Here is a 27,880-nt window from a genome sequence, read left to right as displayed (position 1 = left end):
AGCATTTTGATCCTGGTGAACGAAGTAAGGACAAAGTGAGTTTGGTTTGTGGAAGCTGACGAACATGATGTTGAGGAGGTTTTGGCATCCCATCACCAAGAACTGACAGATGAAGAGCTGATGCAATTGGAAGAAAAAAGGATAACAATCAAAACCGAATGAGTAATAATACAGTACGAATTTAATTTTAAAAGAGTACGTCGATTTAGGAGATATTTGCAGGATGGTTTGAGTCCTTATTAAAGAACTGTGAGATAGAAAAATGCGCGAGGCTCGGCAATCAAGCAAGCCTTCCACATCAGCCACAGCAGACAACGAACCTCGACCTTCGACATCGAGGCGGGCAGAGATAGAAGAAGACGAGCTGCCTGCTGTAATGGAAACAGGCAACGAGATGACACCCCAGTGTCCCACCACCCCAACCCCCAGGCCATGGACAGATACCGATTCACGGAGAATGCAAAGGTAGCCGGGAGGCACACAGCACATCTTTAAGAAAAAAGCCGAAATAAACATGCTAATTAATTAGGTGCCGCTCGGCACGTAATTGTTGACCCAGATCAGAGACGACACAATCGGAAATCGGCACTGATCTGGGCCGACAATTATGGGTGGCGCCTAATTAATTAGCATGTTTGTTTCGGCTTTTTTCTTAACGATGTGCTGTGTACCTCCCAGCTACCGCTGGACCCCTGTGTTCTTCGCAGCAATGTATCACTCAGCGGCCTGGAGGGTGGGGGCCACTGCACCACCCCACCTGCAACGACTCCGTCTAGCACACCATAATCAGTGTGCTTGGCACTGTCCCGATTCCGGTAAGTGATACTACACTGTACATACATTATTTCTACTTTATATAGGCTGTGTATTTATCATATCATTTTACTATATGTTACTGTTATTTTAGGTTTTATGTGTTATTTGGCATGATTTGGTAGGTTATTTTTGGGTCTGCGAATGCTCACAAAATTTTCCCATATAAATACATGGTAATTGTTTCTTCGCCTTACGACATTTCGGCTTACGAACCGTTTCATAGGAACGCTCTACCTTCGGATGGCGGGAGAAACCTGTATTGGTTTAGATCAAGCAATTGTGGTAAGAAAATACTTATGAGGAATTTCAACAATAATTGCCATATAATTGTTCAATATACTTTGTATTGGGGTTCTTTTTGATAAATGGGCATCTTGTGCATTTATGACTGAAGAGTGCCACAATGTCATGTTCCAGAAGCAAAGGATATTCTTAACTGAGGTGATGAGAACAATTTTAGATTTTAAATTTATGTACTATTCTTGTGAACATTTTAAGAGATACTTAAGCAAACTATGCTGGCCTGCATATTCTGTTCTGAGAGATTACAGCAGCACACAATGCTTCACTGTAGATCACTCTTGTAAATTGAGTGCCACTGATTGGGTATATTTACAAATTTGAAAATGTGCTATCATGAACGGAAGGTAGGTTTGAAGTGAATCAACACGGAACATGGAACATGGGGCTTTGGCGGGCTGAATTCTGAGGAGTAACTAGGATTATTGGACAAAGTTAGACAATTGAATAAAAGGGGAATGTGGGGTGATGATGTAGGGCCTAAGCCACAAGTGGCTGCGCTGTTGAAGAGGTGAAAAGATATTGTGGGGAATTAGTGTTTGGGGATTTCTGAAGGATCAAATTAGATAATGAGAACTTCCTTGAGGGTCACAATGCAGCACTGTATTGTCAAATCCTGGTCATATGAAGACTGCCCAACCATTGCATGTAAAATGATAATATATGAGATTAATATGGAAAATGTGTCAGAGTATAATGGTGAACCATTGCCAAGCTGTAAACTAACCAAGAAATGCATGATGTTGAGTAAAAAGATTATGAAGCAAGTTAAATTTCTTAAATGCTTACTTTCAATTACCATTATAATTTTTGAAGTTCCATTCTTGAGCAAAATACCTATGCTTATTTTATATGAGTAATAAACAAAGATCTAAAATCTTGTTACCATATGTTGTTACTGCAGCAGTTGCACTTCTTCTTCTGGCTACAATGTTCTTTGCCACACAGGTGTAATTTGCTGTGTCGGATAATCGAGCCTCTTTGATGATCAAGTTATGATCCAAGGTGATGTAGAAGTTAGGATCCCGAGTTGGGTCAATTAGTTCTTCATTCTTCAACCATTCCACCTTTCAAATACAAATTAATTACAGACATTAAGTGTAAATTTAACAAATCTGGATTCCTAGTACCGTGCTTTATCCAAAAGGCTCAGCATTTGGAGAAGTGGCTTTGAGTTCAAACTACCTAATTATCATTGTTTCAGATGTCTAAACATTTACTTTCACCACAGGATTTTTTGAGTCATGTGAATTAATGTAAATAAGACTTAAGTTTATTACTTTTAAAGATCAAAACACTGGTACTGTAATGCCCTGGTTAAGAACATGTCTTACTGTATTTCTATTGCTGTGCTGTGAGGTATTTTTATTTTATCAGATTTTTTCTGCAAACACAGTGTGTTCTGTTAGTTAAGCTTCAAGACTAGTGTTTTGGCTTTGATTAAGATAAGGCATGTTTGCTCAGCCTTGGAATATTCTGTCAGCCAACAAGAAGGATGCCATGGAACATTCAAAAGAGCCAAGGGGAATCAGAGTTCTGAGGGACAGGGTCTGGTTTGGGTTTTTTGTTGGCAGGAGGTGTGGAGCGGAGCACAAGGGAAGATGTCTGCAGAATGCTTCTCGAAGGACAGACCCCGTTGTAAGGAGCAATTTTTGTAGATGAATGGTTCTATAGAGGAAGTGTCCACACTTCTGAATTAGCCAGTTCATTCAAAATGGTCTTTGAGAGAAGTTCGAGCCATGGCTGATGTCTTTCACACATAATGTGAGTTCAGGACACGAGTAATCAAAGCGATGCACACAGCAAATCCAGAAATGAGCTCCAACGTTTATGTGCACACTTAGACTGGTTTAACTGTACTGGGCCCTTTTCTTTTTCCCCTGTTAACTGTTTGTTAAAATTAAAATATCTGTAAATATACTTCCACTTTAATTTTACGCTGGTGTAAGGTCTGTTATTTCTTCATGAAAGATAACTTTGCACGGGGCAGCATTTACACTGCATTCAAAACAATTTCCATTCCCTCATCATAACATTCCAACTTTGCTGTTTGATTGAACCCAAATCATACCGACCCTAGACATATGTTGCTAATTGAAGGTGGCCTTCTCACCATTATACATGCAGTGCTGAGTCACGTGGCTGTTAGCCAAAGTTAGCCAACGAGCCATAATGAGAGGGTTACTGTACTAATCACACTAAAACAGATGCATCTTGAAATTACATTGATGGTTTGGAAGAGGGGACTGAGTGTAGCATAGCAAAATTTGCTGATGACACTAAACTGAGTGGAAAAGCAAATTGTACAGAAGATGTGGAGAGTCTGCAGAGGGATATAGATAGGCTAAGTGAGTGGGCCAAGGTCTGGCAGATGGAATACAACATTGGTAAATGCGAGATCATCCACTTTGGAGGAAATAGTACAAGAGCAGATTATTATTTAAATGGTGAAAGATTGCAGCACGCTGTTGTGCAGAAGGTCTTGGGAGTGCTTGTGCATGAATCACAAAAAGTTGGCTTGCAGGTACAACAGGTTATTAAGAAGGCAAACGGAATGTTGGCCTTCATTGCTAGAGGGATTGAGTTCAAGAGCAGGGAGGTCATGCTGCGACTGTACAGGGTACTGGTGAGGCTGCACCTGGAGTACTGTGTGTGGTTCTGGTCTCCATATTTGAGGAAGGATATACTGGCTTTGGAGGCAGTGCAGAGGAGGCTCACCAGGTTGATTCTAGAAATGAAGGGGTTAACCTATGAGGAGAGATTGAGTTGCCTGGGACTATACTCTCTGGAATTCAGAAGAATGAGAGGGGTTCTTATAGAAACAGACAAAATTTTGAAAGGGATAGATAAGATAGAAGTAGGAAAATTGTTTCCATTGGTAGGTGAGACTAGAACTAGGGGACATTGCCTCAATATTCAGGGGAGAAGATTTAGGACGGAGATGAGGAGAAACTGCTTCTCCCAGAGAGTGGTGAATCTGTGGAATTCTCTGCCCAGGGAAGCACTTGGGGCTTCTTCACTAAATATAATTAAGATACAGTTAGATAGATTTTTACATAGTAGGGGATTTAAGGGTTATGGGAAAAAGGCGGGTAGATGGAGCTGAGTTTACGGACAGATCAGCCATGATCTTATAGAATGGCAGGGCAAGCTGGATGGGCTGGATGGCCTACTCCTGCTCCTATTTCTTGTGTTCTTATGTACATAGTATGATATTTTGTTGAGGATACTACATGATTTGATCTTCATCGTGAAGTTAAATGAAAATGACTAGAATGAATGGATGGGGCACATGGTCAGCAATTTTTTTTTGTTCTGGTTTCCTCAATGTACGAAACTAAAAAGTAAATTTACCATCAAATTACATATATGTCACCATATGCAACCATGAAGTTCACTCAGAATGCTGGAAGAACCCAAAAGATCAGGCAGCATCTATGGAAAAGAGTAAACAATCGACATTTCACGTCGAGACCCTTGGGCCCGAAACATCAACTGTTTACTCTTTTCCATAGATGCTGCTTGACCTACTGAGTTCCTCCAGCATTCTGTTTGTGTTGCTTTGGATTTCCAGTATCTGCAGACTTACTCGTGTTTGTAAGTTTCATTTTCTTGTGGGCATACACAGTAAATCTAAGAAACACGACAAAATCAGTGAAATACTGCACCTAACAGGACAACAGAATAGTTGTACCCTGCCACACAAAACACAGAAAATCTTCCGATCAGGTGACACACCCAAGCATTTGACATTTTGCGGCATTTCTGTTTGCAGTGAAAGGATCCACATTATCTGAAGGCTTCCCCTACAGAAGAATGCTTTCGCATGACCTGCATGGAATTGCCTTTCTCCAACAGAAAGGAAACATCCTCAAGCAGGCCGCAGTGAGATCAGCTTTGAAATTTAGTTATTAGCTCACCTTCAGATCTGCCACACAATCCAATCCCATCAACACCAAGTAACAACCTTTAATTCACCAGACCCAAATTCACTGTTAACTAATGATCAGAGGCCTCCAGTCTCTTACCACCATCACTCAATGCAAACAGCCATCCATTGCTCTTACTTTGTCTTCTGATTCATGGCTCATCTTCTCACCCAACCTACTGGTCTCTCTCCTTCATGATTCCCAATAGACTTAATCACACATCAGGATTTTCTTTAGGTTCTTGGAATTGAAATAGCATGGACTGTGAAGAGTTTACCTTCAGCAAGGGCGAATCAATACCATTCAACACATCTTCAACTGTTTTATACCTAAGCATCAAACTCAAAAGCAAAATAGTTCTGGGTGTTGTTCAGTGACAGCTTAACATAGCTCTGAGAACACGTGCAAAACTTCTGGGCTGAGATTATTTGTTAGTGTGATACATGTGCTGGTGTAAGATTTACAACTTTCACAATGGGTGCGATGTCGATGTCAAACAGGCTCTAGACGAACTGAGCGATGCAATTAATAGGCGTGAATGAGCATATCCTAATGCCTTCCTAATCATTTTGGGGAATTTTAACAAGGCCTGTTTTATAAAGTCACTAAATAATTATTATCAACAAATAACCAGAGGAAACAACACGCTGCACCACTATTACACTAAGATCTAGAAAGTCTACCATGCTATTCCACCTCCACACTTTGAAAAGTCTGATCACCTGGCTCTACTTCTACTCCCTGAGTCTAGGCAGAGAGGACCAAGAAGGTATGGAACAAGGGAGGCACAGGAGTGCTTACACGACTGCATTGAATCGGTGGACTGGACTGTATTCAGTGATTTATCTTTGACTCTGGATGAGATGTCACTATAGTCACCAACTTCATTAAAACCTGTGTGGATAAGTGTGTGCCCATGAAATCTTACTGTACACACCCAAACCACAAGCCATGGATAAATCAGGAGGTTCATAGTCTGCTGATGGCCAGATCTGTGGCATTTAAGTCTGGCAACCCAGGTCTGTACAAGAAAACCAAGTACGACTTGTGGAGGGCTATTTCAAGCACTAAGAAACAATTTCGAGAGAGGTTAGAGGCATTGTCAGATGCTCGTCAACCCTGGCAGGGATTGCAGGCTATTACTTCCTATAAAGCAAAACTCAGCATCATGAATGAAAATGATGCTTCACTTCCAGACGAACTTAACAACTTTTATGCTCACATTGAAAGGGAGAATAAAACTACAGCTATGAAGATCTCTGCAGCATCTGGCGACACTGTGATCTCCATCTCGGAGGCTGACGTCAGGCTGTCTTTCAGGAGGGTGAACCCTTAAGGCCAATTTATACTTCTGCGTCGAATCTATGCCGTAGGTATGGCATAGCCGTGTACCCCACACTGTAGTCTGATGCACATCTCTCCAAAAATGTAACTACGTGTCGTGGTGACGCAGACTGCAACAACTGTGATTGGTCCGCTTGGTAGCATCGCATTTCCTCCGATGCACTTCTGGTTGCTTCTTCTCATCAAATCATCAAATCTACCTGCTGACATCTGAAAATATTTGAAATGCATTTCCTCGTCCATGTCTCTCAGTGGCCGGGCAAGCACAGAAAATTCACCCTCCCTCTGCCTCAATCCGTTCAATGGTCGTACACACCATCTCCTCCCACGTCTTCTCTCTTTTCTGCGTTGCAGTAATTTCAATAAAAGTAACTCTTGTTCAACATTTATTAACTCCAACTCCAACATGATGCGCTCAGATTCAGTCGCCATTGTTTGTAGTACACAAAGAAACTCAACACGAAGAAACTCAACACAGTGGCATAGAAACCCCACCGCCAACTAGCGTTTTGGCAATGAATTGCGCAGCGACACAGACACGCCAACGCACAAGTATAAATGCTCCCAATGGCATAGGCCACTGGCATAGGCTACGGCGTAGAGCCTATGCAGAAGTATATATCAGCCTTTACAAGGCAGCAGGCCCATTGGTGTACCTGGTAAGGCTCTGAAAACTTTTGCCAACCAACTGGCGGGGGTATTCAAAGCCATTTTCAATCTCTCATTGTTACAGTTGGAAGTTCCCACTGGCTTCAAATAGGCAACAATTATACCAGTGCCCAAGAAGAGCAGTGTAAGCTTTCTTAATACCTATCACCCAGTAGCACTCACATCTAAGGTGATGAAATGCTTTGAGTGGTTAGTCATGGCTGGAATCAATTCCTGCCTCAGCAAGGACCTGGACCCACTGCAATTTACCTATCACTACTGTAGATCTAGGGCAGACACAATCTCAATGGGTATTACCACGACCTTAGATCACCTGAACGTATGTCAGGATGCTGTTCATGGACAATAGCTCAGCATTCAACACCATCATTGCCACAGTCCTCTGTGCCTCCCTCTGCAACTGGACCTTCAACTTCCTAACCAGAAGACCACACTCTGTGTGGATTGGAAATAACATCTCCAGCGTGCTGACAATCAAAACTGGCGCACCACAGGGATATGTGCTTAGACCACTGCTGTACTCTCTCTACACCCATGACTGCGTGGCTAGGCATAGCTGAAATGGCATCTATAAGTTCACCGATGATCCAACCATTGCTGGCAGGATCTCAGAAGAAGATGATGGGGCATACAGGAATGAGATATACCAGCTAGATGAGTGGTGTCATAGCAACAACCTTGCACTCAACATTAATAAGACCAAAGAGCTGATTGTGGACTTCAGAACAGATGGAACATAAACCAATCCTCATGGAGGGATCAGAAATAGAGAGAGTGTGCAATTTTAAGTTCCTGGGTGTCAATATCTTGAGGACTTAACCTGGTTGCAGCAGATTGATGCAGCTATAAAGAAGGCAAGACAGTGACTATATTTCATTAGGAGTTTAAGGAGATTTGGTTTGTCACCTAAAACACTCAAAGCCTTCTACAGATGTACTGGTGGAGAGTATTCTGACTGGCTGCATCATTGTCTGGTATGGCGGGTAGGGGGTGGGCTACTGCATAGGATTGATGAAGGGTCTCAGCCCAAAACATTGACTATACTCTTTTTTCATAGATGCTGCCTGGCCTGCTGAGTTCCTCAAGCATTTTGCATGTGCTGTTTGGATTTTCAGTATCTGCAGATTTTCTCTTGTTTGCATAGGATCGAAGTAATTTGCAGAAAGTTGTAAAACTAGTCAGCTCCATCATAGGTACTTTAACTTATAGTTATTTTAACTTAATTATTTAATATGCATATACATATATAATTACTGTAATTCCATTTTTGTCTATATTTATCATGTATTGTATTGTACTGCTGCCGCAAAGTTTTACAAATTTCACAACATAGGTCGGTGATATTAAACCTGTCTGATTTGATTCTGATTCTAATGTGAGTTATACACCAAACTCAGGATTAAGAAACACAAACAGATTAAGCTAGATCTTCTCATGACTGGCAAATCTGCATGACCTCGTGACCTGCATGTTGTCAGGAATATATGCGGCCTTTTCAAATCAAGAGGGCGGCTTCACCCTGGACGTCATTGCAGTTTCATCAGGGCATAGAACACTTCCTAACTTATGCTAGACACCAGTGTTTCAGAGAAATAGAACCAGAATCAGAATCAGGTTTAATATCTCTAGCATATGTCATGAAATGTGTTGTTTTGTGGCAGCACTACATTAAAAAAAATAAATTATGTTAAAACTACAAGTCACATGTGTCACAGATGAGTAAAATCAATGCATTTGTGGTTTGCTTTCTGTAGTTCATATTATGACGTGTTCCTGGTTTGTCGTTGCTCCTTTTTTTTGTTGCTCTTTTAGGCGACTTTGAATCGGAGTGGCGCGCACATAACAAACACCGAGCTGAATATGCCTGGACTCTTTTGATTTTGGTGAGTAATGTCTTCATCATAGTGAAAGGATCAAAACTGTCAATGAATAAGCCCAGAGATAAATGGTGAGCAAGATTCAGGAAAGCATCTGTAAGTGAATTGAAAATGTAGTCTTCAATGAAGTTGAACAAATGTGGTAAGACAGAACATACGCTAAAACGTAAGAAAATGTGAAAATTCTGCAGATATATGGAGCTATAGAAAGCAATAAAGTGAAACAATTACACTAAAATAGGACAAAACAGAGATTTTGGAATATAATAGTAAGGAGTATCATTTTGTTCAAATACTTTAATTAGAGACCAACAATTTCAGACATGGAAACACACTTTCCTCCCTAATCCTAATCATTAGGATTTACAGGTTTCTCCACAGAGCTCCAACAGGGTACTGCAATCTTACAAGGGCACCCACATCTCAATCAGGAGAACATGCTTACCAAGTTACTGTAGTATAAGCATGACAGCTCCCATTCAAATCAATTGAAGACATTGGCTCCCGCATTTAGTATCATTCTTTATTATTGAAATTCTTTTTCTTGTTTTTGATCTGTCACTTGTTTCTCAAAACTAGTTAACTATTTTCCTTTGATCATATGAAACTTCTAAGTGTTACTCAATATTTGTGAACATCAAAGATGGTCTGCATGTGGCTTTGAATTTCTGGGACCCATACTCTCAATAGAAGACAGAATCAGAGCATACTGGAAAATAGAATGTTGCCAAGGGCAAGGAGCCAATAAGTTTGAAGAACTCACGAATGCCCCATAATGCTGGGGTTAAAACAACACTGTTGGATTCTGAAACATCATAATTTTGCTGGCATTTAGACTACAGATCCAGAAAGCCAGGGAAACTAAACTTGAGGGGAAGATGGTGGCGCGATGCAGCGTGCAGCGGCCACTCCGGTGAATGATATCAATTATCTGTCAAGTAGGGTGCCGTGCACAATCCTGATTTGATGGAGACAGACGTGACAGCATGGAAGAACATCTGGAGAAATTTCTGAAATGTCTGCTTCGCTGCCGCTACTACTGTGTGTTCCAGAATCTCCGGAGAGGAAGACCCCGAGTCCTCGGCTTTGCTTGTTGCTCGGCGGGTGGGGCGGGGTAGAAGCGCTTGGCAGAGGATGGTGCTTGGGAGGGTGTATCGGAGGGGCTGTTCAGAGGCTCGAAGTTTTCGGACGGACTCATAGTCGGCTGTGGTCGGGTGCTTCCAATGCATCGGCAGTTGTTGGTGCCTGGAGGTTTATGGCATGGAGAGTTTCTCCCTTTTGCCGCCTGCTATCGGGACTATCGGGAGTCAACAGGAACTTTGAGACTCTTTTTTTTACCGTGCCCATGGTTTGCTCTTTATCAAATTATTGCTTTGCACTGCTGTAACTATATGTTATAATTATGTGGTCTTGTCAGTGTTAGCTTTGGTTTGTCCTTTTTTTTGTGATATCACTCTGGAGGGACATTGCATCATTTCTTAATGCATGCATTTCTAAATGACAATAAACAAGGACTGAGTGCCTTCATAGTCTAAACTAATCTAATCTAAATCTGCAGGAATTCAACAAGATGCCATTTTAATCCTCACCCTTTAGTTCACAGGGATAAAATAAAGTTTTAAGCTAGAAGAACTGTAATAAGTTTGAAATTATATATTTCCTAACTGGAAAATGTGAATTATTCTTATCTTCAGTACTTGGGTTTTGTCTGGCAATTCAGACTAGAGTGACACTATGTTTGCTTTAATGTGTAGTAGAAATAGAAAATGTATACTATGTGTTGTTTAAGATTAATAATTCCTGTGAGGATAATGGTGAGAAAAATATTTAATCATGAAGCTCACGTATTTAATTTCAGTTATGTAAAATGATTATAAATTTACGTATGTATGGAAATAACACTGATATTATATGCTATAAAATTGTTAATGTAAACCAGGTGTAACCCAAGAATATATATGAATCTCATTTCAAAAATACAAGTATTTAGCTTGAAAAAGATTGGCAGTATGCAAGCGGAATTTCCTCTTGGGGTCCCTGATCTTTGTTGTAAATCTGGAATTAGGAGAAATCCTGGGTAATATGCCAATGGATAGTGTAGTTTTTCCTTAAGATCTCTGTCAGGACTATAGTGGGCAATTGGGAGATCTTCATGGATATTTTATCTCATAGTCAACATAGTCTCAGGTAAGAATACACACTGGCTTACTCAAATCAACTGGCCTGTGGTATAATTTCTCATTTTAATATAATCTCTATGCCTCAAACAGTAATATCTGTTATAAAATTACTTTCCCCAGAATATGCAGGCCTTTGGGGTCCTGAGAATTTATGGCCCTGGGGATGAGCCGATTCTCTGCCATGCAGCTGACTAAGGCACAGGGGGAAGAACACAGAATATTGGGAATAGCAGATCAGCTGTCACAGCGCTCTGTACTCGGCAAACCACTCTCTCTTTCTCTTGTCGGTGAGGGAGAGTTTGTTGCCAATTCTTGAGTAAGCAACATGGCAGACGTTAACACTGCAAATCAGTGACTTTTTTTGTCTTGTTAGTCTCCCCCCTTGCTGAATGACACCTGAATGACGCCTCTCTGTCCCTTTATTAGGGAGAGAGAAAGAGTCTGTGGTACGTCGAATTGTCAGATGAGCAATTAGATTTTGTTCATGGTCTTTCTTGGGGGCTTTGCTACTGCTTGCTTGGCGGGCAGAGGGTGCTGAGGCTTTTTTGCTGAAATAAATGGAGGGAGGGTCGGGTCGTTGCTTTGCTGCTACTTGTGCATGGAAGGGGTGAGTGGGGCTTTGGGGTTCTAATGTTTTTACTGTCACTCATTCTTTGGGGGCACGCTTCTGTTTTTGTGGATGTCTGCAAAGAACAAGAATTTCAGGTTGCTTTTTGTATACATTCTCTGATATTAAATGGAACTACTGAACTGTTGAACTTATTTGCTATAAACACAAATTATTGGGTGGATAATTACATGAACATGAATATAAAACACCACTTATAAGATGGTTAATATAATATGGGTATATCAGATTTCTAAAAAAATTTATTTCAATTTGTTCAGATTTTTAGTGCACATGCCATGTTTAGATTTGTTCTAAGAAGTTATTGCTTTAAACATAACTTAAGGCAAATGTTAAATTATTTTGCATGTTACAGATTTCGAGCTAGCTATCTGGTGGTTTCTGTTGAATTCCTGAGCAGTACTATTTCTTACCTTTGCAGATGGAATACCCTCTGGGGGACGACAATGAAGTAAAACCTCTTGATCCAAAGGAACCTCTTTCCCCATTGGCTCTTGTTCAAAATTCTTCCGCAGATCTCCAATCCAAAAACAAAAAAACACAATTAATTCCATTTCCACTGTTATGAAACAAATTCCAACAAAAATAAACTTACCTTTTCAATGTTCATAAGATTTTTTTTGTTATTAAAAAGCAACTAATTTTTTTTTTAAAAATCTAACATTAATCTTTCTCAAATGGAGATTTAATACCCAGGCATTTCTACTGGTTAAATTAAACAAGGTATAATGCAAATCATATGCAATCAAATCTCAGAAAATCCTTCTAAATATTGTAACTACTGATAACTCTATTCACTCTCATCCCAATTACGTTAACAAATTCATGGATTTAATCTTTACATCAAAGGTCGGCATAGATGAGGACATTTGCTCAATGACTCTTTCTGTCCTGCATCTAATGTGTTCTTTGTTTTCAGCTAATTTTGTAGAGCTTGTTTTGCACATGGTCCCATTTGTGAATGGACGAGACATGGCAGAAATAGCCCTTTCAGCAGTAACTAAAAAATATATACATTCGTGTGTGTCAGTGATGTGACCATAGTAGGTGATGCTTGGTTTAAAGAATTCACACTCATCACATCATGCTCTCAGTCCATAATCTTCTAATCTGTTTAACACTGTCCTGAGATTTTAGAGATGTTTCTTGTCATCCTCACCAGATATCCAGGTTACACATAGTACCTGGGCAGCCTTGCAGTACCTTGTCCACAGCGTTCTGCTAGAGTGCAAGTGTAGATGCTACTCAAAATAATCCTAATATAGTGATAAAGCTCTGTCTGAGTGATTACAGTGAGAAACACTTTGGACTCTTCTTCCATCTCCATCTGTAGGTATGCCTCAGCTAAGTCCACTTTGCTGAAGGGTTTCCCTCCAGAAAGATTTGCAAAGATATCCTCTAACCTGATCAGAGGGTATTGACATATATGCAGTACTGGGTTGATGGTGACCTTTAAATCATCACAGATCCTGACAGACCCACCCTTCTAGGCTACTGGGACCACTGGCATTGCCTATGGGCTCCAGTCAAACTTGGAAAGAATTCCTTCAGCCGCTATGCGGTCTAGCTAACTGGCTAATATATCACAGACAGTATAAGGAACCAGAGTGGTTTTGTGAAAATTGGGTTTAGCATTTTATTTTAAAACTATTTTACTCTTGAATATGTTTGAGTTTTCCAATTGAGTTTACCTTGAACACTGTTGTGACATTATCCTGTGCCTTTCTTAATTCATTTTCAGCTGACTCTATTGTAGGGGATTTGGTATATAAATGGTGGATGAATCTCCATCAAGTAGTAGGTGTCCCTGCCAAGCATACTCCCACACCGCTGACCCTCCTGTTTTTACCCTCCACTACTCACTATTTATGAACTTATGGCCATGCTCACTGATGGTTAATTTCATTTATTTTCTGCCTTTCTATGTTAAACTCCAATGTCTCTCTCTCCCCCTTCTGAAGAAAAATGTGCTGTGCTTCAACAGGTAGTTAGTTGTTTCGGGTTAGTTCTAAACACCCTCATTGCCACTGTTATGTTTTGTAATTCCAGAAACTAATCAAAAGAAAGACACAGGAGCTGGTATATTTGTCTATTTGGTTTTTCTTTTCCTTTTTTTAAGTGAGACTTCACAAATGATGTGGTGACATAATTATGCATGTCAATCATGTATGTCTTACATATAACTCATAATGAATTATGTAAACAAAGCATGTTTAATCAAACAATATATTTACAATATTACTCAAATATTAGTGATTTATTAAATATACTACACAAGGGATTTATTAAATATACTACACAAGTAGTGCGCAAAGACTTTTTGGGTGCAGAACAAGATGTACAAAAAAGTGTGTTTCAACCTGGGTGAAACTGTAACTTAAGACAATACATGCCAATCAACAAAGCCAAGAAGCATAAAATAGTGCTAATTGATCTCAAAACTAAGGAATCAAAATAAAGTCCTGCAGATCATTCATATATAGACATGATTAGTGGTGGATGATAATTTTGTGAGGATGAATCTCCAAGAGTGTCCCCATCTTCATTGTTGATGATGCCAAGTGGTCAAGAAAAGTCAGAAGGATTTTGCAAATATTTTAGTTAGAAATACTGTGTGAATAATCAATTATACAGGTGCCTAAGAAGAACATGGTAACTTGCCTCAATGTCTATTGTCCAGTCGAACTTACGTCTACTGTGATGAAATGTCTTGAGAGGTTGGTGATGAAACATACCAACTCCTGACTGAGAGGTGACTTGGATCTACTTCAATTTGCTTACTGGCTCAACAGGTCCACCACAGATGCCATTTCATTGGCCTGTCACTCAACCCCGGAACATCTGGACAGCAACGATGCATACATCGGGATGCTCATTATCAATTACAGCTCAACATTCAATACCATCATCTCCTCAAAAATAATCAATAAGCTTCAAGATCTTGGCTTCAGTGCCTCCTTGTGCAATTGGATCCTTGATCTTCTCACCTGCAGACCCCAGTCAGTTCAGATTGGCAGCAACATCTCTTCTACAATCTCCATCAGCACAGGCACAACACAAAGCTGTGTGCTTAGTCTCCTGCTCTACTTGCTTTATACTTATGACTGTGTGGCTTAGCACAGCTCCAAAGCCATGTTTAAGTTTGCTAACAACAAGGCTGTCATTGACCGAATAAAAGGTGGTAATGAGTCAGCATATAGGGGGGAGATAGAAAATCTGTCTGAGTGGTACCACAACAACAAATTCTTAGTCAATGTCAGCAAGACCAAGGAGCTGATTATTAATGTCAGGAGGAGGAAACCAGAGGTCGATGAGCCAGTCCTCACTAGGGTATCAGAGGTGGAGAGAGTCAGTAAACTTAAATTTCTTGGTGCTATAACGACAGAGGGCCTATCCTGGGCCCACCACATAAGTGCAATTATGAAGAAAGCATGGCAGTGCCTCTACCTCTTTAGAAATTTGCAAAACTTCAGCATTGTGTCAAAACTTTGACAAACTTTTATAGATGTGTACAGCAGAGTAAATTGACTGATAGCATTATGGCATGTTCGGAAACACCAATGCCCTTGAATAGAAAGTCCTGCAAAACATAGTGGATAACGTCTATCATGTGTAAAGTCCTCCCTACCATTGCGTACTCCTACACTGTTACATGCTCAAGGAGATCTGTTTTTTTTTTGTGAGAATGATGTAATGGTCTTTTAGAGGTCACCTGATGTGATTTTCCTGCCAATGTGAGGTCACGTGATGACATATGCCCCATGACTATATAAAGGTCAACTCAGGTGACACATTAGGTTTCTGAGTTTGTAGATTTCCAGGTAGAACATGTTGTGCCTCCGTTTCTGTTGCGTGTTTGTCTTTGTGACGCAGTTTCATTTTTAAAATGGAAGGCACGTTCTCTTACAAGGTATTGTATTTGGACTGGGAATTTGTGGCTGGAAGTGCCAATTTACTCAATTCCGACAGTTTTGAAGGGAGAGTGAAGAATTCATCGAAGTGAGGGATCGAGAGAAGTCAGCATCGTTTGGCAGTTTAATAAAGAATCAACCTGATTGAGTCTTCGTTGGAGAAAACCTGCATCGAGATAACTCTTGCAAAAGCCCAATGGGTTCATGCAAAAAGGTGCTCTCTCTCTAAAGGAATTTAAAGTCAGTCGATTTAAACTGTTTATTTTCGGCATCAGGAATCCTGTGGACAGAACCAGCAGCAAAGGTGCGTTGGTGAAGAAATCTTTCTCCAGAGAAGACTCTCCCAATTGAATGTGTAAAACTGTTGGATTTTCGAAGTTATCGCTTTAAGAACTATATCTAACTGTATCGCTTTAAGAACTGTTTTCGCATTTAACACTTTAAGAACCAGAGCCGAGTGAAGTTGGTGAACGGCTGCGTACCTGTTAACCTCCGGTTAAAGTTTTCCTTTGTCTTTTTTTCCCCTATCGTTTATACGTGTTTAACAAATGTTTGGTTGTTTTTATATAACCTGTCTCGATTAATATTCATTGTTGCCGGTTTTGTAACATAATTTTGTGGGGGCTCGTGGGATATGTTCCGATTTTGAGTTTAAGTGCTGGTAATTGCCATTTTGATTTGGAAAAGGGGAATACCTGATTTTTTTTGGTTTGATTGGTGTGTGTGTTATATTCAGCAACAATGGATATTGACGGGTTTTTAAAGATGCCTGACTCGGAATTTTTAGGGACTGCGAGAAAACCTGTGGTATTGGAGATTGCTAAGAGTTTGGATATTAAAAGGATTATGAGAAATTCCAATAAGGCTTTCGTACAAAGGAAAATTGCTGAACATTATATTAATTTGGAATTGTTTGATCAGGAGGTGTTAGATAATTTTCCGCTGAGTAATCTGGAAATGCAGTTGCATCTTGAACAGTTAAAGTTTGAAACATTTAAAGTGGAAATGGCCGAAAGAGAGGCTAATAAAAAAAAGGGAATTTGAAGAAAGAGAAGCCCTTAGAAAAAGGGAGTTTGCTGAAAGAGAAGCAGAAAACCAGAGGAAATTTGAGCTAGAGATGCAGAAATTAAAGTTTGGGAGTCAGTCTTCTGGTTCTACGAAACAATTTATAGCTAGTCGTGAGGTTCTTTTGGCTCCTCCACTTAATGAAGCTGATATGGATGCATATTTCCAACATTTCAAAACAGTTGCTCTGAGTTTAAAGCGGCCGAAGGACCTGTGGCCAGTGATGTTACAAAGTGTAATTAAAGGCAAGGCACAACAAGTTTATACAGCTTTAACTACTGAGCAAGCACTGGATTATGATATTGTTAAAGAGAATATATTAAAAGCATACGAGATGGTTTCGGAAGCGTACAGAGAAAGATTTAGAAGTTTAAAGAAGTTTAAAAAAACTGATGTGGAATTTGCCTATGAGAAATCGGTGTGTTTTGAGAGATGGGTTTCCTCTAAAAATGTGAATGGGGAGTATAATAAATTGAAAGAGCTGATTTTGCAGGAGGAATTTAAAAGAAGCATTCCTGTTGAAGTGAGAACATACTTAAATGAACGGGACACTGCTGCATTGCAGGAGATTGCTAAATTGGCTGATGAGTATGTTTTATTCACAAGAATAAATTTTCTCCGGGTAAAATTTTTAAAAGGAAAACTAGCACAGAGAGTCAAGGTAAATTAGACATTAAATTTGAAGTTAGTGAGAAAAATAAAGATGAAGGGAGACATGTGAAGGACAGCTATTTTGGTATTATTTGTAATTATTGTAAGAAACCTGGACATGTGGTGGCTAATTGCTTTCAATTAAAACGGAAAGAGAAAGAAGTGGCCCCAGATGCTTGTGTGCAGCATATTGGAAAACCTGTAAAACCACAGGGTTTAGAAAATATTAAGGAAGATGTGTCAGAGTCTGACCAAGTTAAGAAGGGATATGAGGCTTTTATAACAGAAGGATTTGTATCCTTGAAAGAAGGATCCAATGCAGTACCAATAAGGATACTTAGAGATACTGGAGCTTCACAATCACTAATATTAGATAGTGTGTTAAGGTTTAGTGATGAGTCTGACATCGGTGAGGTAAATTATATAAGAGGAGTAGGGAGTGCCCTTATGCCAGTACATTTACATAGAGTAAATTTAAGGTCAGGATTAGTTACAGGGGTTGTTAAAGTAGGACTACAATCCAGTTTACCTGTGAATGATGTTTCTCTTTTGTTAGGGAATGATTTAGCAGGTGGACAAGTTTTTCCTGAAGTGCATTTGACAATAAATTCAAATTCTGAGGAACCACAGAGGGATTCTAACACAGATTCTTCCTGTGTTGTAACAAGAGCTATGGCTAAAAAAGACTGATGTAAATGATGTGGTTGTTACCCATGACAGTTCAAATCAAGATTCGTATTTTGAGGATGTATCAGAAACTTTCTACCCTACCTTATTTGATCAGGATTTTGGTGGTAAGTCTGATCAGGAAGATTTGTCTCTATCTCAGAAGGAGATGATAGCAGAGCAGGGTAGGGATCCTGAGATAGTTAAATTAAAAGAACAAGCTCTTCCAGATAGTGAAATTGGAAAAGTACCAGTTGGATATTATTTTGAAAAGGGGGTTTTAATGAGAAAGTGGAGATCACCTAAGTGGAGATCCTGTTTGTGAGGAATGGGAAGTTAATCATCAGGTTGTTGTTCCTAAAATTAACCGAAATGAGATTTTGACTATGGCTCATAGTATTCCTTTGGGTGGTCAGTTAGGGGTAAAGAAAACTATGAACAAAGTTTCTAAACATTTTTATTGGCCTAGTTTAAGACAAGATGTGGCGACATTTTGTAGAATGTGTCATACATGTCAAATTGTTGGTAAACCTAATCAGGTTACTCCAGTGGCTCCACTGCAACCAATTCCAGTATTTGGTGAGCCGTTTTCAAAAATCATTGTAGACTGTGTAGGTCCTTTGCCAAAAATTAAAACTGGACATCAATATTTATTAACTATTATGTGCACAATGTCTAGGTTTCCAGAGGCAGTACCTCTTAGGAATATAACAGCCAAAACTGTGACAAAGGCTCTTATAAAATTCTTCACTTATTTTGGGCTGCCTAAGGAAATACAATCAGATCAAGGTAGTAATTTTATGTCTGGGTTGTTTCAGCAGATAGTTTATCAACTGGGAGCAAAGCAGATTATTTCCTCAGCCTATCATCCAGAATCACAAGGAGCCTTGGAGAGATTTCATTCTACACTAAAAACTATGATTAGGACATATCGTGTAGAAAATGAAAAGTATTGGGATGAAGGTATACATCTACTACTTTTTGCAGTAAGGGAGGCAGTACAGGAATCATTAGGTTTTAGTCCTTTTGTACTTGTGTTTGGACATGGAGTTCGAGGATCTTTGCATTTGTTGAAGGAACAGTGGATTAATAAAGAAGTACACACTAGTTTGTTAGATTATGTTTTTAAATTTAAAGAGAGATTGTACAAAACTTGTAGTTTGGCCAAGGAAAATTTAAAGTTAGCCCAAGAGAAGATGAAGATATGGTATGATAAGGAAGCTAGGATGAGATCATTTAAGCCTGGAGATAAGGTGTTGGTTCTTTTCCCAGTGCAAACAAACCCATTACAAGTCAAATTCCATGGTCTTTATGAGATTAAATCTAAGGTAAATGAGGTGGAATATGTGGTAAAAACCCCAGATAGGAGAAAGACAACACAGCTGTGTCATATAAATATGATAAAACTGTATTATGAAAGAGAAGTTGCTACTATGACTGTTGTGATTAATAATGAGTCTGATCTTGATGAAAACTTACTAGAGGATTCATCTGAAACTCATTTTAAACCTAACATTATTTCAGCCAGGTTGCCAAATTCAAAAATTCTGGAAAACATTGATGAAAAATTAGCTCATTTACAGCTGGAACAGAGAGAGCAGATGAAAAAGTTGATTTTTAAGTATAGAGATTTATTTCCAGATGTCCCTAGAAGAACCACCATAGCTACATATGATGTAGATGTGGGAGATGCAAAACCCATAAAACAACATCTATATCGAATGAACAAGGAAAAATGTGAACTTGCTGAACAGGAAATTAAGTACATGTTAGAGAATGATATTATTAAACATTCTAATTCGAATTGGAGTTCGCCATGTGTTATGGTGCCTAAACCAGACAACAGTATTAGGTTTTGTACGGATTACAGAAAAGTGAGAGCTGTGACAAAGACCGATGCATATCCAAGCCCTAGAGTAGATGATTGTGTGGATAAAGTTGGACAGGCCAAATTCCTTATAAAAATTGATTTGTTAAAAGGTTATTGGTGTGTTCCATTGACGGATAGAAGTAGAGAGATTTCAGCATTTGTAACCCCATCTGGATTATATGAATATAATGTTCTTCCATTTGGGATGAAGAACCGTTTAAATTGATTAATAATTATTTCTCATATCTTGGGATTAAAGTTACTTGTAAATACAAAGATTTACTTAAGACTAATTTTTTACCCTTAATTGATCATATTACTCAACTTTCATCTAAATGGTTTCCATTATATTTAACTTTGATTGGTCGTATTAATGCAGTTAAGATGTTTATTCTGCCAACATTTTTATATATATTTCAGGCATTACTGATTTTTGTTCCAAAATCTTTTTTTTGATAAAGTTGACTCTAAAATTTCTTCATTTATTTGGCAAAATAAAAACCCGAGATTGGGTAAAATACATTTACAGAAAGCCAAGACAGATGGAGGTCTAGCATTACCTAACTTTAGATTCTATTATTGGGCAATTAATATTCAACATATGAAATTTTGGTTACTTGACCAAGATACACTATCCATTCCTAAATGGGTAGTATTGGAATTACAATCTGCTCAGGGCTATGCACTTGGCTCTATTTTAGGTTCCTCTCTTCCTTTTGATTTGAAACGCCTCAAACTGGTCTCTAACCCGATAGTTAAGTATACCTTGCGTATTTGGTTTCAATTCAGAAAATTTTTTGATCTCAACCAATTTGGGCTAGCGATCCCTATTTTAGGTAACATATTTTTTCCTCCCTCTTTCACGGATCGTGCGTTTCAAATTTGGAAGACTAAGGGTATTTCACGGTTTTTGGATTTATTTTTAGATGGTTCCCTTATGTCTTTTGAACAATTATCTAATAAATATAATTTACCAAGAATACATTTTTTTAGATATCTCCAAGTTAAAAATTTCCTAAGTACTATACTCTCTTCCTCTCTGACGCTACCTCCTACATATATTTTAGATACCATAATTAACCTTAATCCATGTCAGAAAGGTGTAACGGCTATTAATTATAATATTATTATGAAACTTAGGATAGCTCCATTTGATAAGATTAGGTCAGATTGGGAACAAGAATTGGGTTCTATTATTTCCGTGGATGACTGGGGGCAGATTTTACAATTAGTCAATGCTTCCTCTATCTGTGCTAAACATTCCCTAATTCAATTTAAAGTTGTTCATAGAGCACATATGTCCAAAGATAAATTAGCTCGTTTCTATTCTCATATTAATCCTTTTTGTGATAGATGTCCGGGGCAGATAGCCTCTTTAACTCATATGTTTTGGTCTTGTCCTACTTTGGAAACTTTTTGGCGAGACATTTTTAATATTATCTCAAAGGTATTGAATATAGATATCTCTCCTCATCCTATTACTGCTATCTTTGGATTACCTAAAATTTCCAGTAATCTTTCCCCTTCAGCCCGTAGAATGATTGCATTTCTTACTTAATGGCGAAAAGATGTATCTTACAACATTGGAAAGAGCCTAATGCTCCAACTACCTTTTTTTGGTTTTCCCAGACGATATTATGCTTAAATTTGGAGAAAATTAGAAGTAATCTTTATGATTCCTCACTTAAATTTGAACAGACCTGGAGATCTTTTATTCAATATTTTCATTTAATGTAATTTTTTTTTCTCTTTTGTTCCATATTTATATTCCCTTCTTGCCTTTTTTTTTAACTGTTTTTAATGGAGGTCGGGTTTGAGGACATGATTTTAAGTTCTTTAACTCCACCTGTTTCCAAGTTAGCCCATTGCTTTGCTTTGCTTTTAGTTTAGTTGCATGGTGGGTTTTATTTGGGGTCTTTTTTTGGGTTTTTTTTCCTTTTCTCTATTGATATATATATATATATATAAATCAGTATATTATTATTTTACCATATTATTTTATGTTTAAATTGCACTGTTTGTATCAATTTTTTCTTCTGTATTAATATCTCCTGTAATTTCTAACAGTGTATTAGTGCCTTTATGGTTTACCCTTTGTATACTTATTCAATAAAAAGATTTAAAAAGAAAGAATGCACCAAGTACTTTTCAGAGGATGATTAATAGCGTGATTCAGGGATTAAAAGATACAGATGCCAATATTGATGATCTGGTTACAGGTAATAATATGTGGAAAGCACATATTGTGGTGGTGGAGAAATTATTTGAGAGACTTTCAAAAGCGAACTTAACTGTAAACTTAGCTAAAAGTGAATTTGGGCATGCCACAGTGACTTACCTTGGTTATGTTGTGGGTCAGGGGAAATTAGCACCTGTTCAAGCAAAAGTGCAGGCAATTTTGGAAGTGCCCACTCCCACTGGTAGAAAAAACCCCAGAAGATTCTTGGGTATTGTGGCATATTACAGAAAATTTTGTAAGAATTTTGCAAACATTGCTCTTCCATTAACAAATATGTAGTCAACCTGTACTTAAATCTCCTGACTTCAAAAAAACATTTTCGTTAGCTGTAGATACTAGTGATGAAGCTGCAGGAGCAGTTTTGCTTCAAAAAGATAATGGTGATGAAGTTGATCGTCCGGTAGCTTATTTTTCTAAGAAATTTAATGCCCATCAAAGAAATTATTCAACAATAGAAAAAGAATTGTTATCTCTTGTTTTAGCTTTGCAACATTTTGAAGTGTATGTTGGTTCTACGCATAAACCACTCACAGTTTATACCGATCACAATCCATTAGTGTTTTTAAGTAAGATGAATAACAAAAATAGAAGATTATTAAATTGGAGTTTAATGTTACAGGAGTACAATATTTTGATCACTCATATCAAAGGTAAGGACAATGTGATCGCTGATTGTCTGTCTAGATGTTAAATGTACAATGAAAATTTGTTTTTTTTTGGAGTGATATTTTATCACTTTTAACACTCCAACTGTACATTAGTTTGTAAAGGGCTGAAAGATAAGATTGTATGGATTATGTATTTTGTAAATTTTATACCTTTCTATTTTTTTTGTATAAATTGTTAAAATTTTGTTCTTCAAGAGACCACATTTTTTTTTGGAGGGAGGTGTTACATACTCAAGGTGATCTGTTTTTTTGTGAGAATGATGTAATGGTCTTTTGGAGGTCACCTGATGTGATTTTCCCGCCGATGTGAGGTCACGTGATGACATGTGCCCCGTGACTATATAAGGGTCGACTCAGGTGACGCAGTAGGTTTTTGAGTTTGTAGATTTCCAGGTAGAACGTGTTGTGCCTCCGTTCCTGTTGCGTGTTTTTTTTTGTGATGCAGTTTCATTTTTAAAACGGAAGGTGCGTCCTCTTACAAGGTATTGTATTTGGACTGGGAGTTTGTGGCTGGAAGTGCCAATTTACTCAATTCCGACAGTTTTGAAGGGAGAGTGAGGAATTCATCAAAGTGAGGGATCGAGAGAAGTTGGCATCGTTTGGCAGTTTAATAAAGAATCGACCTTATTGAGTCTTCGTTGGAGAAAACCTGCATCGAGATAACTCTTGCAAAAGCGCAATGAGTTCATGCAAAAAAGTGCTCTCTCTCTAAAGGAATTTAAAGTCAGTCGATTTAAACTGTTTATTTTCGGCATCGGGAATCCTGTGGACAGAACCAGCAGTAAAGGTGCGTCAGTGAAGAAATCTTTCTCCAGAGAAGTCTCTCCCAATTGAATGTGTAAATCTGTTGGACTTCCGAAGTTATCGCTTTAAGAACTATATCTGACTGTATCGCTTTAAGAACTGTTTTCGCATTTAACGCTTTAAGAACCAGAGCCGAGTGAAGTTGGTGAACGGCTGCGTAGCTGTTAACCTCCGGTTAAAGTTTTCCTTTGTTTTTTTTTTCTTATCGTTTATACGTGTTTAATAAATGTTTGGTTGTTTTTATATAACCTGTCTCGATTAATATCCATTGTTGCCGGTTACGTAACAACACAGAGTACTGTTGCACGAAACCAGCATCCATCATCAATGACCCCACCATCCAGGCCATGCTCTCTTCTTGCTGCTGCTATCAGGAAGAAGATAGAGGAGCCTCAGGGCCCATACCACCAGGTTCAGGAACAATTATTAGCCCTCCACCATCGGGCTCTTGAACCAGTGAAGATTTCTTACTTCAGTGGTTAGTAAGTTGATGGAGAAGATCCTGAGAGACAGGATTTATGAAAATTTGGAGAGGCATAATATGGTTAGGAATAGTCAGCATGACTTTGTCAAAGGCAGGTCGTGTCTTATGAGCCTGATTGAATTTTTTGAGGATATGATTAAACACATTGATGAAAGTAGAGCTGTAGATGTAATGTATGTGGATTTTAGCAAGGCATTTGACAAGGTATCCCATGCAAGGCTTATTGAGAAAGTAAGGAGGCATGGGATCCAAGGGGACATTGCTTTGTGGATCCAGAACTGGCTTGCCCACAGAAGGCAAAGAGTGGTTGTAAACAGATGATATTCTGCAGGGAGGCCGGTGACCAGTGGTGTGCCTCAGGGATCTGTGCTGGGACCCCTACTCTTTGTGATTTTCATAAATGACATGGATGAGGAAGTGGAGGGATGGGTTAGTAAGTTTGCTGATGACACAAAGGTCGGGGGTGTTGTGGATAGTGTGGAGGGCTGTCAGAGGTTACAGCGGGACATTGATAGGATGCAAAACTGGGCTGAGAAGTGGCAGATGGAATTCAACCCAGATAAGTGTGAGGTGGTTCATTTTGGTAGGTCAAATATTATGGCAGAATATAGCATGGTCTTGTCTGTGTGGAGGATCAGAGGGATCTTGGGGTCTGATTCCATAGGCCACTCAAAGCTGCTACACAGTTTGACTCTGTAGTTAAGAAGGCATACGGTGCATTGGCCTTCATCAACTGTGGGATTGAGTTCAAGAGCCGAGAGATAATGTTGCAGCTATATAGGACCCTGGTCAGACCCCACTTGAAGTACTGTGCTCGGTTCTGGTTGTCTCACTACAGGAAGGACATGGAAACCATAGAAGGGGTGCCAAGGAGATTTACAAGGATGTTGCCTGGATTGGGGAGCATGCCTTATGAGAATAGGATAAGTGAACTCAGCCTATTCTCGCTGGAGCGACGGAGGATGAGAGGTGACCTGATAGATGTGTACAAGATAATGACAGGCATTGATCCTGCGGATAGTCAGAAGCCTTTTTCCCAGGGTTGAAATGGCTAGCACGAGACGGCATTGTCTTAAGGTGCTTGGATGTAGGTACAGAGGAGATGTTGGGGTAAGTTTTTTACGCAGAGAGTGGTGAGTGCGTGGAATGGGCTGCCAGCGGTGGTGGTGGAGGCAGAAATGTTAGGGTCTTTTATGAGACTCCTGAATGGCTACATGGAGCTTAGGAAAATAGAGGGCTATGGGTAATGCCTAGCTAGTTCTAAGGTAGGGACATGTTTGGCACAGCTTTGTGGGTCAAAGGGTTTGTATTGTGCTGTATGATTTCTATGTTTCTATGTTCTATGTTTCTATAACTTCACTTGTCCCATCACAAAATTGTTCCCACAATCTATGGACTCACTTTCAAGCACTCTTCATCTCATGTCCTTGATATTTATCGCTTATTTATCTATCATTAATATTATTCATTTATTTATTTTCTTTTGGATTTGCACAGTTTGTTGTCTTTTGCACATTGGTTGTTAGTCCACCCTGTTAGGTGTAGCCTTTGAATCCACTATGTTTCTTGGATTTACTGAGTGTGCACACAAGGAAACAAATCTCAGAGTGTATATGGTGACATATATGTACTTTGAATGTTTTTGAACTTTGATATTGCCTTCATCCTGAGATTCCAGTATCAGAACAGTCAATCTGCAGATAATTTGATTCATTGCATATGATAGTATGAAATGGCTGAGGTGACTATATAGGGCAATGACTTCACAAATATACCAAATGTGTATTGTAGATTTGTGCTCCAGAATTAGCCATGCCTCTAGCCAAGCTGATCCAATTCAGTTACAACACTAGCATCTAACCAATAATGTGTGAAGTTGCTCAGGTATGTGCTGTTCAGAAAAAAATCAGCACAAATTCAACTAGGCTGTTTATTATCTACTATCAAACATCAGCAAAAATGATGGAGGGTACCATTATTAAAGAACACCTATTCACAGATTCCCAGTTTAGTCTTCACTGGCTTTAAACTATATTCCATGCTTAAAGTTGTATAAAATGCATAAGGGCTGGACTAATATTTGGAATTCACAATGGTTGGCCCCAGAACAACATGGACTGATTTCCCTGTGACACTCCAAAAGGCTCACTGTGAAGGGAAGGACATAAACTGATGCACATCTGAAGCAGATTTACTATCAGGTACATCAGTCATTTCCACGGAAACCACCAAAGGGGAATATCACCTTTCGCTGAATACTAATTACATTTGTATTGCCCAGTAGTGGGATAATCAGCAGAACAACTTGATTTTCCTGTTTGCAAAGTTCCCACATTGTAGAGTGCACTAGGTTAAGTGGCTTTCACAGACATCCCACCCTGCAAAAACTCATTTCAGGGAGGTAGCACCCCTGCCTCCCACAACACCATATCCCACCCCTCCCCCCCATCGACCTCCAAGGGTGTATGTAATACTTTGTTTAGTGATTTTGTCTAATCTGTAAACCAAGTTGGGTATATGCAGAAAATATGACTTTAAAATATGTACTTATATTATACTATCATGTTTATTCTATAACAACTTTAAGCAAGTCTACAGGGAGTTTGACCTCATCAAGTAGGATATCAATAGCGTAGCTCCTTAGCAGCTAGCCAGCTAGTTTAAATAACGTTAGCTATGCTAATGAATGAATGATACCTGTTAAACTCACCTCAACATGTCTTTTACATTTTAACCCACCATAGGCAATAGAAAAGTCACTGTTGCAAACAGTGCAGCGAGCAACACTGTTATTATTTTTGAGGTCGACTGTAAAGCCCACCCACAAAGAAAACTGATAGGTCTACTTATCAGGGGTCCGCAATCGCTTTTGCACCGCAGACCGGTTTAATATTGACAATATTCTTGCGGACCGGCCGAACAGGGGCGGGGGTGTTAATCACAACCGGAATATAGTTGATAAGTTAATGCATCATAACACTTTAAGTAATGTTTGGATATTAAACACACAGTGCATATTTTCCCCGTATGAACATATAAAATCATTGCAACACACCAATATCGCTGAATCAGTGGGAGCCCTGGGCTGGTTTTCCTGCAACAACACGGTCCTATCGAGGGGTGATGGGAGACAGCGATACTCGAAGGGGGTTCCTTATGTCCAGTCTATTCCGCAATTTAGTTTTCATTGCATTCATTGCAGAAAACTCCGCTTCGCAGAAATATGTTGGAAATGGAAGCAACATTTTCAGTACTTCCGTGGCTATCTCAGGATATTCAGTCTTGTCTTTGATCCAGAATGCTGGCAGAGATGTTTTGTCAAACATACTTTTCAGCCCACCGTCATTTGCAAGCTCGAGGAGTTGATCTTTTTCCTGTGCTGACATGGATGATTCACTGGGGACATTCACAAATGGGTCACCGACCCATTCCTTTGCACGTGTTGGGTCACTGATGACATCGCGTGTGTTAAAATTCAACAGTGCATGACAGGAAATGAGGAAAGGTGCAGCTGACTCATATCGTTTCATATCGCCAAATCATATCGGTTCTTCGTGGCCCGGTGGTTGGGGACCACTCTTAGCACGAAGAGAGACCAATCAGGATGCTTGCTCTCCCTCTCTCTCTCCCTCTCAAAAAATCTATTTCCGGGATATTGTATATAATTCCTGGGCATCAGGGAGCCACTATCGATATGCGGGAGACTCCCGGAACTTCCGGGAGAGGTGGGATGTCTGCTTTCAAGTTACCACATGCCAGGTAAATTCTGTGGGTGGGTT

The 27,880-nt window shown here is 39.2% G+C and overlaps 1 protein-coding gene across 1 annotated transcript in view; it reads right to left on the bottom strand.

Moving 5' to 3' along the window:
* The window catches only part of unc5a (unc-5 netrin receptor A), a 337,030-nt gene that overhangs the window by 177,592 nt on the left and 131,558 nt on the right, over positions 1-27,880 (bottom strand). The window contains exons 7-8 of the mRNA XM_072264606.1: positions 12,157-12,260; positions 2,003-2,183 (exon numbers count right to left, since the gene is read on the bottom strand). Coding sequence (XP_072120707.1) covers positions 2,003-2,183; positions 12,157-12,260 — 285 coding nt within the window. The remainder of the gene's footprint in view (positions 1-2,002; positions 2,184-12,156; positions 12,261-27,880) is intronic.

Source organism: Mobula birostris, chromosome 7, assembly GCF_030028105.1.
Source record: "Mobula birostris isolate sMobBir1 chromosome 7, sMobBir1.hap1, whole genome shotgun sequence".
NCBI classification, from domain to species: domain Eukaryota; kingdom Metazoa; phylum Chordata; class Chondrichthyes; order Myliobatiformes; family Myliobatidae; genus Mobula; species Mobula birostris.
The sequence above is the reverse complement of the archived record's forward strand: the minus strand, read 5'-3'. Positions and strand labels throughout refer to the sequence as shown.